Source organism: Lissotriton vulgaris, chromosome 2_1 (assembly GCF_964263255.1).
Source record: "Lissotriton vulgaris chromosome 2_1, aLisVul1.2, whole genome shotgun sequence".
Classification (NCBI taxonomy): Eukaryota; Metazoa; Chordata; class Amphibia; order Caudata; family Salamandridae; genus Lissotriton; species Lissotriton vulgaris.
The window spans coordinates 84,628,253-84,648,321 of NC_141687.1; the positions used below are offsets into that span (position 1 = coordinate 84,628,253).

The window sequence follows — 20,069 nt, forward strand, 5'->3', positions numbered from 1 at the left end:
ACTGCAAGACCCCTGCATCAGCACAGCAATTGTTGGGTTATATCTAGATTACGTTCTCTTACTAAGTATAATATAGTCCCTATAGATTTAGTCGAATTAATAGAGATTATGACACTACATGCCATTGATTAAGGTAAACTATTCAGGTGGTAAAAGAAAGATGTCCTTAGCTTCATTTTAATGTAGTTACATATGTTGGTTGTGTTTATTATTACGTTTTGCTACTTTACCTATGCCCCCTTACACGAGCAGTATTAAAAGTAATATGTGATCTGGTTAATTCTCTAAGGCAGAACATAACCCATTCTCTTTTAAAGAGAATGCTGTCTGTTGAAGACCAGTTTTTGATTTGGTTTGTTTTCCTTGAAAAAAATGAGAAACCTTAAGTTGTCTTGAGGCACGTGATCACTTTGTTGCTGTTAGTTGTTCCTTGGCGGGAAGGCAATGCAGGATTGTTTTAGGATGTTGAGAAAGCCCAGTGTAGAATGGTGGCCACAGTTTAGGTTCTCCATTGATTGCTTAATATTTTGGAAAGAAAGTTGTAAATGAATAGATATCAAATGTTTCTAAAAAAATAGCTCCTTCATAAAATGCACTCTATGACAACTTAAAAATATCAAATTTCATTCAGACCACACGAAAAAAGCGTCCTTGATTGAAGAGCTGAGACTGTTAGATCAAAGAGTACAGTCAGTAAAAATGTATACCAACTGTTGCTACAAAGAGTTGTCATAGTGACCGCTCATAGTATATGAATAGCAAAAGTACTCTACTATATTGTGAGGGTGCGCTGCTTTCCTGGGTTGGTCCGAAGGGAAAACCTTCCATCATGTAGACCTAACAAGTGGCAAGAGAAATCTATCCTGTTTGGGATTCTGAAGAGGCATAAACTTCGCCTTTTTTTGGTCCCAGGACAAGACACAGAATGACTTTGTGAATGATACGGTATAGCAAAGTTGGTTCAAGTTCAGTCAGAACAACATTGATGGTGTCGTGTGGTTAATTGCAACTTCTGTGGTTGCTTCTTCTCACCTCCATGTTCCATAAAGCTCTTCGCTGTCCATCGTTCTATCAATTGTGCATGCTCATTCTCCAAGTTATCTGATTAGATCAAGTATTACATTACAAAAATACTGGTACTAAGGTTACTGTTCTTGGGAGTCAACTATCTTCTACAATATCACATGGCGTGAATCAGATTTGCGGGGTCTCAGTGATGGCCTTGGCACTTGTAATTTTTGAGTTGTGCCAGGACTTTGATGTCTATCTATATTTTCTTCTGACCAGCTCCATGTTGTCATTACGGGTGCCACTTTCTCCTTAAAAAGGACTGCATTAATTTTGTCTCCATATTCTTTTGAGGAAAGTTAGGGAACTCAGAACCATGATGTTAGCAGACTTCTTTGAGTTCTGCCAGTTATCTGTGCTACCATCCAGGGCCACAGTGCCCCTGCCACCTTGCCTTAGAACCTTGTTTAGGTCTGCATTTTATCTCCTATCAGTCCCTCTAGCTCCCGCACCTTGAATCTACCATTGCTTTATCAGATTTCATTGGAACAACCCTTGTTTCCAAATGACCAATCTTATTGCAAGCCCCACAGAAATCTTATTCATCTTATCCAACTACTGCAGTATTGTCAGTGGTGCTGAAATTTTTTGCAGCCCCTTTAGCACCGCCACCTAAGCCACAGGCTGTATCACTTTACATTGTTGGTATCCCTAACTACAGTTATTATCCAGGAATCATTGATTGAGGTTAGGAGAGTCCTCTATTTTGGAACAGGGCAGGGATCACGCCAATAATTCATATTCTTTTCCCATACAGATTTGCTGGAGCTGGAAGTGTGCAAGCCCAATAAGCCTCCTTTATATAGAGGTCATGAACAAAAGGGCTAATGTTTACCCGATCAACATGGGCGACTTCAGCGTTTGAAAATTAGGGTGCTTATTGCCAGCAACTCTTCTAGCTGGAGGTAGGAATGTCACAATGGTACACTACCTAGGAAATTCCCCTGATGGTAGTCTGCTTTCTGGGTGTGGACAACAGAAAAGCAGACAGTTTAGACAACAGAAAAGCAGCAGCCTGGCTACATTTATTCCCCTCCCGCCCCCAATGAGTATGAACCTCGCCCAAAAATTATTGGCAGAATGCCAAAGACTCTAGTGCTCACAGCCATTGATGCTTTTGCCAGCCGACTGAATTGCAGGATTGTCCCCTGGATGGGCAAGGTCCTGGGTTTCTCTGGAATGACCTGGAGTTCAGTTGGAGGAGGAAACTAATTTAGTCCTTTCCTTTTTTTCCTCATATTCGGAGAGTCATTAAGAATATCGGGGACAGGCCAGAGTACGCCATTGATCTGGTGGTTCCAGTTTTGCATTGCCACATCTGCTTCTCTGACCACCATTGCAAGGCATACATCTGACCTCCTTAGTGGAATGACCCTTGTGTCTATGCTGGGAAGAGAGTCCTACCACCCTTCCTTTCATTGATCACATTTAGCTCCATTTTTCCTGTGGCGCTGTCCTATGTCTCTAGACATAAATCCTTGAAATATTGAACATATGTATTGTGATTCATGGCCAATACCACACACATTTTGCAAGCATTACCCTGCTTAGGCTCCCTCATCTAGTAATGCACAGATCAGATATATGTTCTACAGAGCCTGCTTTTTTGGCCTAAAATGGCTATTCTGCCTTCATCCAATCCATCTTATTTCTGGTGGATAGTTAAAACCATAGATTCCTCACTTTAGAATAACCCCCAGGTGCCAAACTGGATCTGGAAAGCTTTCACTAGCAATGCTTCTGAGCGCCGCTGGGCGGCAATGTGCCGCTTCGCTTTGACTCCTTACCGCCCTAGATGTGGAGGGGTGGAGCCGCATATAAACTTAACCTCTATTTGCTGGTATGGATCCGGAGCTCAGCTCTCCACTTTTGTCAGCCGTCCGACAACTAATAAAATAAGGAAAAATACAGTGTACTAGGAAACTATGTATCCTCCTTCAGGATCTTCACAATGTGTGTATAGTTTTTGGGCTCAGGGCAGGGCTCCAAGTTGTGTGGCAAGCACGCCCTTGTGCACCTGAAGATTTGGGATGAGGAACAGATCTGCACGTCGCCGGACGCTAGAAGTTGCGGACTTGATCCTGCTCTCGATGTCAACTTCATAGTCTTAAGTACTCCAGTAAGTCAAAATCTAAATGTAAACTCTAGAATACGAAGCTCAACTTGACCACATCTTGACACTTTCTATTTAAAGATAAGACGCATAAGTGTTGTTTTGTCAGTCTATCTCCATCCGGCCCTCAAGTTGCATAGCTGACTCCACAGTTGGTCCTGTGCTCTCTAATTTCCTAGGCCATCAGCGAGGCCTCAGCAGATCGAGACCTTTAAAGAGGCCATGTTGAAGATATTTTACAGCTTTATACCCCAAGGATCTGTAGGGGCCCTGAATTAGGTTACAGCTGGTGGATTTACACTTGTGCTGTCGGACTTCCTGGGACTTATTATGGCAATTCACTCACCAATATCACTGACATTGGGAGGATCTGGTGCTTGTTCCGATGTCTGGCCTTGTACCAACTACAGTATGATCCTGATCGATGCCGCACTGCTAAATTTCTAAATTGCAACCAGCCCTCTTTCATTCTAATACTGTGTTTCTAGAAGAGCGGATGCACCATTCGAGGCTCCATTATCTTTTTAGTTCTGATTCTGACTACAGCCTGCCACCATCCAGAGATGGTGATCATGCTTGTGGGGTTTAGCAGGATTTACCCACCCTTTATAATCAAGACCTTTTTTACATAAACTTACAAGAGCACAGAGGGTTTGATACTTCGCCTGAAGCAGGGTTAAGCAGGCCATTTACATCATTAGCAGTGGTAATGTGATGAGCAGCGGAGGTCTTGGACCTGCAAATGCCTTCTGGAGGTAAAGAAACATTTTCTTACAGAACCTTATAGCCTGGGCCAGCCACATCTGAGCCATTGTTCTTCTTCAATAAAGCCCTCACTGACACCTTTATGGGTACATGGTCAAACTCCTGTACTTCCCCACTGGTGAGTAGGCAGGTGGCCAGCCGTCACAGACTGGTACCTGGTGACCCTGGTTTACTCTACTCCAGAGAATCTGGTTGTTCAGGCTTCAACCAGTAAGACGAAACCCAATTCATTCCCCTAAGATGATTAATGTATTCCTAAAACAAATGTTCTCTTCGGTTACCCTACCATTGAGATCAGTCAGTTCAGTTTGTTTTTTTGGGAAGATGTACATATAATATCTTGCCAACAGTCTCGAAACAACATACAAACTCACTGGCTCAAACCATTCAGAATGGTCAAGATATGGCCAAATAGATGATTCGTGCTGTTGGTTGGCACCAAGGTACTGTTATGTCGCCATGCGTGTATGTGCTCACCAGCATTCTTTGAACAAACATGTACAGTCTATTCTCTTGATTATGTCTTTCAATAGCTCCCTCACAAAAGGCATATTCTGCCTTGGAGCAATTCTATGAGTGTAAGGCCATGGCACAATCGTTTGGTCTTTTGACTCCTAAATAAACTGCTGCAATCATCCCAGCCCTTTGGAGGCTGTGACTTGGGTCTGACATGAAATGTGCAGGCCACCAAGAGCACCGGTCCTCCCAGTTCCCTGCCTGGCAACAGTCACCAAGCAGCTTTAGCTTTCAATTAGTGACACACAATCGCCATGTGGGAGGCAAATTTCTGCAGTTTTTCCCCACGGTGGCGACCCATCACGTCTTAGATGAGTCCTTCAAAATGTTCTGCATGGCTATATCCTACTTTTTCTTTCTACTCCAAAGAACCTTCCCCCTACCCCAGGGCTCTTTAGGTGTTTACGAAAGGGGCGGTGCTGGTAACTCCCCATCTCGGAGGTCAGGATAACACTTATGGAAGACTGGTTGAAGACAAGCTCTCCACAGTCAGATGTAAGCCACCACCATATGACGGAAAACCTCCTAACAACAATTAGTTTCACCGTCAGTGAGCCAAAGTCGCACATGGCACCTCACAGGGACTTCTTTCATTGGAGCTGTACTGGGTACGGTGCAGTTCAGAGTTTTCCCTCTGTTGCAGTGAGCCCTTGACATTCAAGTTATGATCCCAGTATTTCCACTTTGGTGCTGTAGCTCTGTGATAGTAGCTCTGAGGCTTGGCATTTGACCCTTCTGCAACCTTCTTCTCAACTAATGGCAGGTGGCATGTGAGGACTCTGTAATGAAATTTGAAGTTTCACTTAGTCCAGCAGAAAAGAAACCTATTGTGTATCATTCAAAGTTTGGAGTAAACTGCACATCATCTTCAGGGGTGTCTGTGCAACTGCTTTTGGATCAGCTGCAGGCCATTTTCTCATTCCCAGCACGAGCCGACAATGGTAACTGATGCGTTCATGCTGGTTTTGGAGAGGCCATCTGAGGAAGGTGGAGATCAGAGTTATCTGACAAATCCATCTCCATGTCAACCTGTTTCCAGCTATTAGTTTCCTGTTGTCCAACAAGGGAAGGCTGGTGTAGATTCTCACAGACAGCACCATGGCGATGTGGTACTGCAACAAGCAGGGGGCAGTGTGTGGTCCTAGGTACTGTGCCAGAAGGCTCTGTACCTGTGGAGTCAGAGGGCCAGTACATTTCACTGATCATGTTCCACCTGTCGGGAAACCTGGATGGATGAGCTCAGCCAGTCTGGTGGATCACTAATGATGTCTAAATCAGGAGGTATTGTAGGGAATCTTCACTGAAGAGAGCAGAAAGCGTAACATTTTTTACACATTGGAGTTTCGTGAAGAGACTCACTAGGAGGTGCATTCCGGCTGGATTGGATACAGGACTTTTTCCTGTCCCTGCCTCACTTGCCCCTAGTTCCGAAGATCAAAAACAACAAGGCCCAACTCATCATAGATAGATGCTCATGCCTAGACGTTCTGGGTACTATCTGCACTCCTATCAGGCTACCACTTCTTGAGGGTCTTATAATGCAGCACCATAGCAGGGTCCTTCTCCCAAACCTTTGGAATCTACACCTTTAACTTTGGAGATTGAGCAGCAGTGTGGTGGTGAGCCTCAGCAAGGCCTACCAGTGCAAGGGGTTCGCCCTTCTCTGCACAAGTCCTCAGACCAATAGGATAGAAGTTGGCACAGAAACTGGAATAGAAAAGTCAAAGTTTATTAACCTCATGAGGTGGAACTACATTCACACAACACCCTTCGGCAATTTATGAAGTAGCACACTGAATGGAAAGAGCTTGGTCCTTTTATACCCACAAAGAAGGCGGTACAAGTGCAAGAAGTAGGTTTTAGGCACATATAAGGTCATACAGAAAATGCACAGTCAACAAGTGGGAGGCACTAACAGTTGCTAATTCTGGTGAACACATCTTGACATTTACAGACTAACAGCAGCTGCATTGACAGCTGCAAGCTCAACTGAGCATGTGCAAAGTAGAAGAGGTTAAATATAACCTGTCTCTAGGCAGATTTTAAGAGCAGACAACAGCAAGGTAGGACAGAGCACATGGCACGCACATGGTAGCACATGGCAAACAAAATTGCTGCCAGAAATACAAAATGGATTTCACAAAAAGGACAAGATAACCTCTAAATACAGGATGCCTACTGCTAATGCTAACCCAATCGCTGCCAAATTACTACAGCAGTAGTTAACCGCGTTCAATCTACCACTCGAAATAGTGGATGTTATCCTTGCTGCCAGACATCCTTCCACTAAGTCAATTTACTATGGGCGCTGGGACAAACCTGTAGCCTGGTGTGCAGTCCGCAAAACAGAACCATGTACAATCCACACTTTCAAAGGTTTGCTTTGTCATTGGCCCAGCAAAGGCCTGTAATGGGCATTGTTAAAGGTTATTACTCCAAACCTTTTCTGATGCCACAGTGGTCCCTTAACTTGGTTTTGACGTTTCTCTATGTACAGGTGCTTGTTGCTTCTTCTGACTCTAAAGGCTGACTTCCTCATTGCAATTACCACTGCTCATCTTGTGAGTGAACTTCAGGCACTATCCTGTGCAACTGCTCCTGGATGAATTGGTGCTGAGGACGTGAGTGGCTGACTTACTGAAAATTGGGACTCCCTTCCATGTTGGGGAATCCATCACCCTACCAGCATTCTTTTCCCGTACTCAGCCTCTGAAAAAAAGAGGTGTTTCATTTTTTAGACCACAAAACGGCTTTCAGCTTTTACATTGATGACCAGGTCTATGGCATAGATGATCCGGTAGGGTACTCTAGGGTGAAAGACTGGAACTAAGATGATGCAGAAAGGAACCCTGTCAAAGTGGATAGTACACTGATCTGTTATGCACTGTCCAAGAAGCAGCTTCCATAAAGTCTGAGTGCTCATTCCATCAGAACCAAGCCTGCTACCCTGCTTTATTACACGGAGTGCCTGTCCATGACATGTGCCGGGCTGCAACAGGGGCACCAGTGCACATGTTTAAGATGCACTATGGCATTGAGATGCAGGTCTTATGGGAATGAAACTTCACTTGTTTGAGCCTACATGGTTGTTTAGTGTGAGCCTACTCTACAGATCCTCCACCATGGGGAGTTACTGCTTTCATATCTAATGTAAAATGAGGAATCAGCAGTTGGAAGTAGAAATCCGAAGCATAATGTACTTACCTTCAGTAGTACTCTCTTTCCAGTGGATACTCCATCTGATCGCGGATTCCTAGTAAAAGCTGTCTGGATCTAGCCTGAAAGAGCATTACTGTAAGGTCATCAGAGCTGTGGAATCTTTCCACTGGTGGAGAACGTTAAACAGTGAAGGAATAGCTTAAAGTAACCTTTAAAGTAGCACCCTCCTGCTAGCACTTCGGATGTCCGATAAAACGTTAGCATTGATGGGATAGTTTGTGATGAAGGTCTTTGAGAGGGAACACATTTTCACTTGTAGTTGATGCATGTACAGGCAAAAGTGTACATTTATTTGTTTGATTCTTATGCCCATTCTTCGTAGGTCAGTTCATAGGTCAGTATAGATCAGTGACTCTACACAGTTATATGCCAGGACCTTGGTAGTTGGGTCTCATGCTGCACAGGGAATGTGAGGAAATCCGCATTGCATCTAATTAGAGCCTAATGGATACTGAACTTAAACAAAGTAGAAAATGTTGCTACCATATCTGAATAGCTCTAAATGTTACTGATTGTTCATTGGTCTACTTGTTAATATCTCTTCACGTTTCTGAAAATGAAACTTCTCTCCCAGTACTGCGTGTTAGAATTAAGACACTGTACAAAATGTACTTTCCCTTATAATTGTTTTTCCATTTTCTACAGACGAGCAGCAAGCTTTAAACTCCATTATGCAGGATCTAGCTGTCCTCCATAAAGCCAGTCGTCCTGCCATGTCCATGCAGGAAACCGGAAAGGCAAAATCCTCCTCGCCCAAGAAGCAGGTAATCTAAATATGATTGTTTAAAATGCTTACGGCTTTCAGATTTGGTAATCTAAATGGCAGAAACACAGTACCTCTTGTTACATATATAAATGGGTCTATATGGAGTAAGCCCAGTTGCATAGAGGTAGTGGTAAGCTGTACACATAGCATTTTAACCAGTTTTACGAAGATGTAAATATAAACAAGTGCATCACTCAAGACATAAAGCAGATTATTTTGTAGTACGTCGGCTACACTGATGATTCGTTTTTTTTCTTTTTTATTGCTTACAACGTGAGATTATTAATGTAATGGGGCAGATGATCAGCTTCTTTTCCTTTTCCATAGGATGTACAGAATAATTAATTCAAGTGCCTCTACTTTGTCACTTACCGATATGTACCCCACACTGTTTAAATGTGCGATTCTCAATTCCCACTTCTCTGGTGACGTTAAATGTCAGAGATTTGCGCCCCTTTTCAGCAATCAAGGAAACCATCTCCCCTTTCTCTAGTCTTGGTGAGAAATGATTCTTGGAACTAGAATTTTTAAGTACAATTTTGTTGGCATTGCATTCATTAAATTATTAGACTTGCATGTATGATTGAAGGAAAGAATGACCAACTGCCCCAATCAGCTCTTTTCCCTTTTAAACGCCTCATCCAAATTTACAGTCCAGCCATTGCTTACCATTTGTTAGATTTATTGTCACTCACATTTGCTTGCTTGTTTGGTGGCTTTCCTTGTTCTATCTTGTTCATGTCCCTCCACTGGAGCATAGCATCTTTACCATCATTCTAGATTTAGGTATTTTGTAACGAGCATACGTTCACCATAAATGGTTTCAGGGCGCTCTAAACAGTTACTGGAGATACCTTAGCTGAACAGAAGCTCTTTCAAGATCTTTTTGAAGTGCCTGATGGAATATTGCGGAGGTCTAGAGGGGAGGACATTCCAATATTTTTCAGCTGCGGCAGAGAAGGGTCTGTCACCCAAATGAGGGTTCTGGATTTGAGGATCATCCGATGCTATTTCTTATTAGGTCAGATTGCTCTCTGAGTTTTATGTCAAACTAATCTCTTAGCTATATAATCCTTTGAGAAGAGTACATCATTGTGTATGCAATAGTAATGGTTTTAAAGAGCACTCTAAACTAAAGTTTAAGTAAATATTTTGGCTTCTCGAATGAGGCTCTGCATTTCATTGATCTCGGGCAGAGGATGCCTAACTATTCAGAGGTGTGTTTAAATCGCTGAGATTAACAAAGAATAGTATATTTTTCCCATTGTCCTTAAATGCTATGACAATGGGAGCCAACCACTCTGAAATGTTCTATTACTATATCAGTCTCTAACTTATTAAGTTCCTTCTTCAAAAATTCTCTCATTTTCAATAGGACAGGTCGTGTTTTGTGCACCCCTGGTTTGACATTGATTTTTTTTATTTAATTTAGTGAAATAATTTTTTAAGGAGCCTAATGTATCAGAGAACACTTCTGGGAATTCTTTTCAAATATTTAATGCTGTTATTGACCTGTCTTCCAGCAGAACTTGGTCAACATTGTTTGGATCCAACTTCATTCCCAAATCTCGTTGGTACCTCCACCCCAGGAGGTTAGAACCCTTCTTAGTGATATACACCTTGTCAACTGTGTACTTACATTTGAAAGCAATATGCATGGTCAACTGCCTTCTAAAAGAAGGTGGTTGTAAACCACCTGGACTGATGTTAGGAAGATCTAAACTGCATGTTTTCCTGAATTTGTCATAGTACGTTTCTTTGTTTTTGAAGGTGTAGGGTGAGCAGGAATCTGCATACACTTTGAAAGGAACTCCTTCCAGAAATATCTCGCATGTTGGGTACTTTACTCTATCACTTTCATTTCCAGAATTCATCTGGAATACACAATTTTTCTTAACCTCTTCATTCTCACAGTGTATCATCTGTACAGGTTTGTTCATTTGCCCCCTACACAGTTTGGCAAAATGTCCCTCCCTTTTACATTTCCTGCAAGTTACAACCCATGCACTCCTCTTTGATGGACTGGAACCTGCACCCCCACCCCTAGCGCCTTACGACCCTTACGGGTGAGTAGTCGCGCCTTACAAACCCCTGATTGATTGATTGATTGCAGGACATTTCCCACTGTTAGCTAAGTAGTTTAGATTTCCGCACTTGTAGCAACTCCACTTCTTCTTCTGACTATGTAAGGTTTTATATACATCACTCATCTCTGCCACCACATTTGTGTCTGCCTTGATTCGCAAAGCTTCAATAGGTTGTTTAATCTGTTTATTGTGCTCAATGCCTTTAGCTATAGTAATAATGGCTTCTGCAAGTGCTGAACTCTAAGACAAGACCTTTTCTTGCACTTTATGGTAGTTAGTGCATTTAACCAATTAATCTCTTATTTGTGAGTCTGTGAGGACTCCAAAATTGCATGTGGCTGGCATCCTTCTTAATGTCGCTATGTTACTAGCCAAACATTAGTTTTTATTTTGAGGCTTACAGAAGAATTTGTGGCATTCAAGTACAATGTTGATGTTCTCTGAAAAATGCACTTCAAGTTTCTTGAAACTAATTTGGTACTCATCCAACTGGGTCTCCTTTCCATCCTCCTCATCCACAATATAGGTTCAGGTAATCCTCCGATACTTTCCTAGCATGTATGTGTATAGTATGCAACAAAGTATGTTGTTTACGATTAGGAGAAAATTGATCTCCTCCAATAGCTATCAAGTATGACTCAAACAGCCTAACCCTCCTTTTCCGTGGTAAAGACAGTTTTTTCTTCTCATTTAAAATGGAGGAGGTTGGTTTATGTTGGTTGCAGCCATGGAAAAAGTGGTGTAAAGTGTACTGTGAAAATATACAGATATGAATGCACAGAATGCTTATATGTGTGTAGTAGTGAAATCCGCTACAAGATATCCCCAAAAACCTAGGACAGAAGGCTTCTTATTTTGTGCTTATTTCAATTAGTACAGATTTACTATACAGTTTGTAGTTTAGTGCACCAACTGCTGCGTGTTGAATATTACATTAACAATTTTCAAAAGGTAACATTTATAATTTCAGTGACTGTAGTAAAACACGAGAACTAGGCTCAAAAACCAACCTCTTTTGCACTTAAATTCATATACATTTATATGAACTTGTAGAGTAGTGCACCAACTGGACTAGTCTAAGTATAACGTTGACAGATCACTAAAGGTGGCCTTTATAACTTCACAGTGACTCTAATTAACATGAGCATAATTCATGCGCATGCTGAAATGTAAAGTCAATAACCTACAGAAGTGTAAGCTTTAATATTATCTCACAGGGTGCATATATATTTTAAAAGGAACATTGTTTCTCCAACCAGTTCTGCCAAAAACACGAACTGGATCACCTCACCCGTCCCTTACCAGAACTCACTCAAACGTGGTGACCACAGGTGAAGTGGTAAAGGGGTGAGCTGCTGAAAGTTGCTTGACAGTCGTTTTTGAGTACTCCAGTGTTTTTTTTTTCCTTTTCCAGTTTGCACTGGGCCCAACATGGGAGCAGAACTCGACGTGGAGTGGGTTGTCAAGCTTGTTTTCACTTCACTGCCTCAGATCCTTCTCCCTACATTGGCGAGATTGCCTGCTACAGCTGGAGTGATGCGCTGGGACCCCTGAGGTCCTCCTCCTTGCGTCTGTGTGACCGCTCCTAGACTGGCTGGAGCGGGGCTTCAGGGACCCCCTCGGGGATGGCTAAAGTCAGTTTTAGCACATGGGAACTCCACCCTCTCTCTCAAAATGGCTGTTGGACGTTGATTGGACTGCCTCACTCCTCCTCTTGAGATCGGTGAGACCGCCCCAAGACAGGCTTTGTTCCTCAACATCATTTACTGTGACTGCCTCAGTCCTCCTTCGCGATAGTGGAGAGCGGAACTGTTGAATGGTGTCGGCAGTGAGGCATTCGGTAAGCAGGTGTCTGTATGTTGGCACAGTGCAAGATAGGTCGTGAACTGAAAAAATAGGAGGTGTTGAAGATCCAGTAGTCTCGCAGCATCCCATCCTTGTTGCCAAAATCTATTGAAAAGGCACCAGGTAACACAAAGGTAGAAAGTTAAACTTTATTAGTAATGATCTCGCCGCCCTGCTCAACACCACTCCAGAAGAGAGCAGCTCTTCACTAACTGTCTAACTTGAGCTTCAAGACAGTTTGGGTACACCATAACAATGGCGAGGGGTACCAATAGTTTCTTATAACCTATATTAAAGATATGATATTTCCATACATAAGACTATATAGTTGGTGCATATCAATAAAATAGTAGTTACTAGAGTCATGTTGTTAAAAAGCCATTTGAACTGGGTCACATTTGGAATGAAGTTAAACTGAGGAACATAAAACCCACCTGTACCTTCGGTGCCCCCCACTGCTTACTTCCACCCTCTAAATATCTGTTGCTGAGTCCAAACATACAACATTAGGTCAGGATAAGGGAATAGGAGGACATGACCACCCGTTCTACCATATATTCTTTGTCTATTGTAGAGGCTATGTATTTCTCCATAGAACTATCAAACATGAGAAACAATTGCATAGACATCACTGGTCATCAGGAAAGTATTTGTAGCATGTTACAAATAAAGGATTAGCTTTTATTCGTGTTACCGTCTGGGGGCCAATCGGGATCGGCATTCTATTTCCGTTTGTCCCAATTGCATGCTGATTTTTCACAGTTGTCGGAGCTGTCCTTCTTTGAGGTGGTGCCCGTTTCAAATATTCCGGATGTCTCTTCCGAGTCGGCTCTCCCGTGGGCGCGGTTCTTTTCCAGATTTCTTGTCATCAGGCTCTAAGTGTCTGTCCTGTGGATGTAGGTGTGGATGTAGGTTTGCCCATTCTTTAGAAAAATGTATTATTTACGAAAAATATAACCTTTCTTATGGAAATCCGTTTTACATTCTGCTAGAAACAATTTATAGTCCAGGTGCATAGAACTCAGATTGACTTTAACCCCAGTCAGAAGGTCTTTCTTAGTTGTTGTGTTTCTCTTACAGCGGAGAAACATCACATGGGTTGCATCATAGAATATGTCTCACTTGGACATGGTAAATTCAGGATAGTTCTCTGTCTAGGTATTTTAACAATTTTAAAATGAAAGGGGGGGTCGAGCCACCAGTGCCTTATGAGCTTTCACACAACAAAGCAAACTAGGAGGTCCACTCAGGGATCCATGATTGCAGCCATGGCAACCAGTGTTCCGAAGTTGCCCTTTTGCTCCTTCTGGGATACCATCTATGTGGGGGTTATTTAGTTGGACACAGCTTTCTTTGCCTTTTACTCTGGTCTTTAGAAAGCAGCTAGCGTTTACAGGGCACTTGAGAATGTCTTCCAAGGCATTTAGCTTGTCTTCCACATTGGTGATGCACCCCTAGCCTTATTGACACCCTGAGATATACCACCAGTGTGTTGGTCTGGAGGAGCTAAAGTCCAACTAAACCATGGTGCTCCCTTCTGTGACTACTCCAGCTCTTTACGCTTGAAGATCCAATAGGCAGATAGTTGTCTTATAATAATGTAAAGCACATCTAGTTGTTCAGACTGCGTCTGATTAATTATTGAAAACCACTGATTCCGTAGAGTTATTACTAGCTGGCCAGTTGCTCCACCCTGGCTCACCCTCCTGGTGTAGCAGTAGCAGGTGGTGACCTCTACCATTAGAATGGCAGCGCTGTCCCATACCTCACACTCCCTTCTTCTTTGCTTCTGTACTTGATAACACTTCATTTCAGAATACAGGAACATGATGGAGTATTGTTCTCTTTCCTTCCCTCATCGCTATGTTCCCTCAGCACTATTAAGATATTTATGAGGACTTCATTCTGAGGCCAGTGTGAACTACCATCCTGTACAGACTTGTAATATGATATTGTAATTGTACACACATCTGGGAGATGTCTGCCCTTGTTCCCTTTTCCATTCAGTGCATTGTTGATTGTGTTAATCAGCTGTTTAACACTTCGCTTTGCAGGATTAGTGGACTGTTAAGTGGTGATTAACAGTCGTTTATACAGCTTGACACTCAACCATTTTAGAACCAAGAAACCTCTTTGCAGCTACTGGAAAGGTGTGGATTTTCTCAAGACTCTTGCCCAGAGCTCTTGCCCATGGATGTGAGCCCTAGAATATATTTTATAATAATTTACAAGTGGCATGGTTTTGCATAGGTTCCTGTAGTGTGGGGAGATGGTTCTAAATGAACAGATAGGTCTTCAGATCAGCTGCTAATCTATGCTGAATTGATGGAGAATGACTGCCTTCTTGCGTTTAACGCTGTCTGCCTGAGGTAGTTATGCTTTTAGTCTCATATGCAGGGATAACGTGCCTGATTCCCTTGAAGGTGATGCTGCTGGAGATGAGCCCTAGGAGAAGGGCCCATTGTGGCACCTCCAGTGTTCTCTGCGATGGTCAATCTCCTAACCTTTGATTGGACATGTTGCTGTAAGTAAGATGCTTTTCAGGGATGCTGAAGTGACAAAAGGATGGCTGTAGGCCAGAGCATAGCGTCCATGGGGGTATTCGAGGACCAGATATTTTACTGCTGTTTGAAGTAATTTTTGAATAGGGCCTGGTAGGGTGTAATTAATTAGCAAGCAATATTTGTCTTTTTGATGATTTGTTCTTTGAAGTAGAGATTTGTGTCTAGTGAGAGTAAAAGTGACTTCACTCATGCCGGCTTAAGCATCTCAATGAATGGAATCCGCTCTAGTACATATCTGATGTTACTGAAATTACACGATCCCCCAGTGTCTATTTCTGTAAAAGAAGTCTGATATAAGATAGAGTATTCATCACATGAAAAGTTACTGCTGGTAAATATGTTGCCCTTTAGGTTCTGTTTAGCATTAAGATCCCCTAGTAAAACGGGTTATCTGCATGGCCTGCATTGTGTCTGAGCCCACTGATGTGTTGTTTTTTCACTGCATGCATGTGACTGAAAACTGACAACTCTCACCATGTTATCTAACAACTTGTGGAAGTGTCTCAATATACGTTCTTAAAAAGTATTTTTTTTATTTTTGCTTAGCAAAACCATTTCAAGTCTCTTTTACAAAATGATCATTCATATTTCTCATTCATTTGTTATGGAGTACATATGCTAAAAGTATAACTTTTGTGCCATTCAGATTCTTACAAAGGGTAAACTGCTTATGAATGCACAGTGAAATTGCCTTTTTTTTAAATTCCAGATTTTTGTACTTATTTCTTAGAAACATACAGCCACATTGATGCTCACCCTGATATTGAAATCGGTTGAAAGAAGAATAGCTAGAGCCTGGCTTGAGACGATAGAATGAAAGGAACACCTTATTTATAAGCCCTTGCCAACACCAGAAATCAGCTACACCTTTCACTTTATCTGTCCTTTCTTATTTGCTTGTACTTTTTGTTGCCTTGAGTTTATACACATGATTATCTGTTAAAATTAAAATGGTAACCACAGTGAGTTAAGTTCTACCCATTGTTACTTTATGATTTCTTTCGATTGTGATAAGTCTTCTTCTCCAGAGTGTATGGCCTTGCCTATGCCCTGAAATCACACTAATGACCCGATGATTTGCTGTTAAATGCTGTAATGTACAATCCGTTGCAGTTTTGATAGTGGTGTTATCTAAGTTATTGCGAACCATAAGGCGATGGTTATGTTATAAGGGTTTTGTAGAGCGCTTGTTCACCGGTTGGTTTCTTGGCGCTGATTGAGGAAGAGGATTCGCTAGACCGAGCAGATTAATTATATGCGCATGAGAAAAGCCATATCTTAAGTGACTTTCTGAATTTAATAAGGTTATTGCTTAATCTGATTTCCAGTGGAATCTAATTCCAAAGTCGTGGGGCCAGGGTTGAGAACCTGCAGCCCCCTTCTCGCTTCAGTTTGAAGGAAGGTATTTTGAGGAGGTGGAGGTGGGCTGAGCGGAGGTCGCGTGAAGGTGTGTAACGGAAGATGCGGTCAGTGAGGAGTTTGGGGCTGTGACTGTTTAAAGACTTGAACACCAGGCAGGCGATTTTGAAGGCACAGCGCTGGGGGATCGGTAGCCAATGCAGTTTTTTAGGAGGAGGGAAGCATGTTGCAATCTGGGTTGTTGGAAAATAAGTCTAGCCGCTTGATTTTGCACTAGTTGTAGTTGGTTGGTAAGCCGGATTGGGAGTCCCAGGAAGGTAGCATTTGCATAATCAAGCCGGGATAAGACCAGGGCAATTACGACCTGGATCAGCGCAGTTTGGGATAGAAGCCTACTTATTTTCCTGATCTTGCGTAATTCCAGGAAGCAGGAGGAAATTACGGTGCCTATATGCTTTTTGAGGGACAGATCGTTGCTTATGGTGACACCAAGACATTTTACTAAAGAGTCGGGAGTGAAGGGAGGACCCAGGTTGCTTGGCCATCGTGGGGGCCCCAGTGGAATTGTGCTGCACCTGTCAAAATAAGTTCAGGTTTGCTGGGGTTCAATTTTAAGTGATTGTGATCCATCCAAGAGCGCATGAAGGTCATTGTGTCTTTGAAATCCGAGATTGACTGGGGGGAGTTTTCGATCTGGAATAGGAGTTGGAGATCGTCGACGTAATTGAACATGGTGATTCTTCTCTTCTTGAGGGCTCTTATTAGTGGGTGAACGTAAATGTTGAACAAGTGTGGGGAGAGGGACGAACCCTGTGGGACCCCATCTGTAATTGCTAGCTTGGGGGCAGTAAATGGGCCAGAGCAGACTGCCTGGTAGCGATTGTTCAGGAAGGATTTGATCCGGCCAAGGGCAGGGCCTCTGAAGCCGGCCTTTTCCACCCTGTCGGCCTGGATCCCGTGGTCGACTGTGTCAAAGGCCGCCGAGAGGTCGAGCAACACCAAGGCCTGTGGTGTGCCCGTGTCTGCTTTTTCACGTAGGGAGTCAAGCACAGCTAGCATCACAGTGTGCTGGGCGAAAGCTGGCTTGATGGGTCTAGGAATCCTGTCTGTTCCAGAAAGTTAGATAGGCATCTGGCCACATGAGCTACAAGTAGCATGGCCATAACCGGGAGCAGAGAAATGGGCCGGTAGTTGACCGGTAGTTGTGGATCTGTGCCAGATTTTTTGAGGAGAGGGACAACAATGGCTTCCTTAAAGGCTTTGGGTACACAGCCTTGAACCAAGGACTGGTTGAGGAGGACAAGAGCTGGGTCTGGAAAAGCTGTGAAGGCTGTTCTCAGGATGTGGTGTCGGGTGGGGCAGTGGTCCCGAGGAGAGCCAGATTTAACCTTGGTCAGTAATTGGCACAGAGTCGCAGTGTCAATAAGGGGGAATAGGTCGATTATTTGTGTGTTCCTAAAGGTGGGTGGGCCTTTGTTGTATGTTAACGTTGGAGAGATACTTGCTTTAATGATATTTATTTTTTCAATGAAATGGGTGTTCAGAGAGTCGCAGAAGGCTTGAGAGGGTTTTGGTTTATGTAATATTCTCTCAGGGTTCGATAACTCATCTACAATCGAGAATATTTCTTTGGATTGGTTCCTGGCGTTGAGGATACGAGATGAGAAGTAGGTTGCCTTGGCAGTGATGATGGATTTTTTGTATTCTTTCAGGGCTCTAATAAAGTTGTCTTTCACTTCTGATGAATAGTTCACACCCCCCTTCTGTTGAGCGTTGTGTAAACTGATGTTGGCTGAACCTGGAGGCTTCTGCTTGCTTCATTCAGTCTTTAAGCTGTGTGGCAGATTTGGAAGAAATGCAACTGAAATTGATATTGTATCTCAAATAAAGATAACGCCTAATGCTTTGGGGTAACCATCTTTGTGCACACCACTTTATGTGCTGCTAATGTTTTGAGCAATTCAGCTCTGGTTACGTTTTCTGATTTGGATTGATCTGAATGGCCCAAATTATATTTTAGGATCATAATAGAAATGCATGCTCTTGTTTTATTAGTTGTAGACCACGTGGTTCGTTTGTGATAAATAATATGAAATAGTTATTGTCCCAAGTGACTGCATGGTGTATGCCTTCAGCTAGCGTGCAAAGTAGATTTATTTCCTCCCTTCCATTTATTTGTTTCTCTGTTAATGTCTGCTGAAGAAAATCCATAGTTTCCTGTTCTCTGCGACATTTATTTGAATTGCTTTCCTTTACTAATGGTTTCTTTTTATGGTCTGTAATTTATCTTTTCTTTTTTTCATTACAGACTGATGTGAGGGTGAAATTTGACCATCACGGCGAGAAGCGGTAAGCTCGAGAATATCAAATATTTTAGGTTGCATCTATTGCACGTTTATGATTTTGATTGGAAGTTTGTCTTCAAAGTTCCCGTGGGTGCGCCTGTAGACCTCAGTAGGATTATTAAAGTTGAGATGTTTGCAATAAAGAACATTGTTAGCGTTTAAAGGCTTAAATGCAGGAAAATTAATTTTAGTTTTGAACTTGAAAGAGCCTCTGTTTTGGGCTTTCAGTGTTTGAACAACTAAGAGCCCTGGTGATAGAAGCATGAACTGTAGATTTAAGAGACGATGGCTCATTTTTGTTTTTGTGTGCATAATAAGAATAATGGTAGAACTATCTAACCTTTGAGGAAGTAGTATCACTTATTCTGACTTCTAACTGCATATTCTCCTGGGTCCAGAATCTTTTCATAATGGTGCTCCCAAGCACCGCCAGGTGCCACTGCGCATCCGGCGTAGGCTTTGTTGCACTTTGAAGTGACAGAGAGGAGTCACTTATAAGTGCCAAACAAAGCACACAGATGTAAGCTCCTTTCTTTATGCGCCTTTGTACGTGGATCCAAAGCTCTGCTCTCACTTTCGTCAGTCTTTCAAGGACTCCTGGAAATCTACATTCAGAGCGTAAGGGAACAGTGTCCCATCCTAAAACTCCAGGCTTCAAATCATGCCGCAAATGCAAGATAGAGAGGTTGGACATAAAGATCTGCACAATGTGCATCTTTGGGCTCAAAGCAGGAGTCTAATGTCTTGTGATGAGTGAAGCCTCATGTACCCAAACTCGATTTTGAACGTGAAGCCAAGCTATACGTTGCGGAAATCAGGAAGAAGTCCCTGGCCTCGCATAAGTCCTGCCCTTGCTCCAAGTGTAGGGTGTGGACCCACTCCTGCAAAAAGTTTTCTTTGTAGTTAAAGTCCTCCATAACGTCAAATTCCAAGTGGTAACATAAAGCGAAGTGGGACTCGATGTGACTCGTAGTCACGAGGGCACCAGGGTGCCACTTGAACTCTCTCCCATTCCCCAATTGGGGACCCGGTTCTGCAGTTGACTCCGATGAGCCCTGAGTTTCCTGGGCCAACAGCAATGTTGAAGCCGGTCAAAGCCTTTAAGGTGGCCATGCTTCATAAGCTTGGCACTCGTCTGGCTTCCTCTGATGTGCCTTTGGACCAAGGATTCTCAGAGGCTACAGAATGTCTGAGACTAGCGGTTGGCACCAGTGTAGTGCTCTGTCCCTGTGTGTGGTTTCTCAGGAGTCGTACAGGATTCCCTTATCCATTTGCCTTTTGATGGCTCATACCGCTTCAGCGATAATGTTTATTCTGCCTTGGAACATTTTAAGGAGAGTAGGGCCACAGCACAATCCATGGGTCTTTTTGGGCTCTTGTCAGTTTTCTCAACCGTGCAGCATACTCCGAGGCTACTCCAGG

General features: G+C 42.9%; 1 protein-coding gene across 1 annotated transcript in view; it reads left to right on the forward strand.

Annotated features, from left to right (window-relative positions):
* Nucleotides 1-20,069, forward strand: part of MAP3K2 (mitogen-activated protein kinase kinase kinase 2) — a 409,487-nt gene that overhangs the window by 134,688 nt on the left and 254,730 nt on the right. The window contains exons 3-4 of the mRNA XM_086954496.1: nucleotides 8,327-8,445; nucleotides 18,611-18,651. Of these exons, the coding sequence (XP_086810622.1) occupies nucleotides 8,327-8,445; nucleotides 18,611-18,651 (160 nt within the window). The remainder of the gene's footprint in view (nucleotides 1-8,326; nucleotides 8,446-18,610; nucleotides 18,652-20,069) is intronic.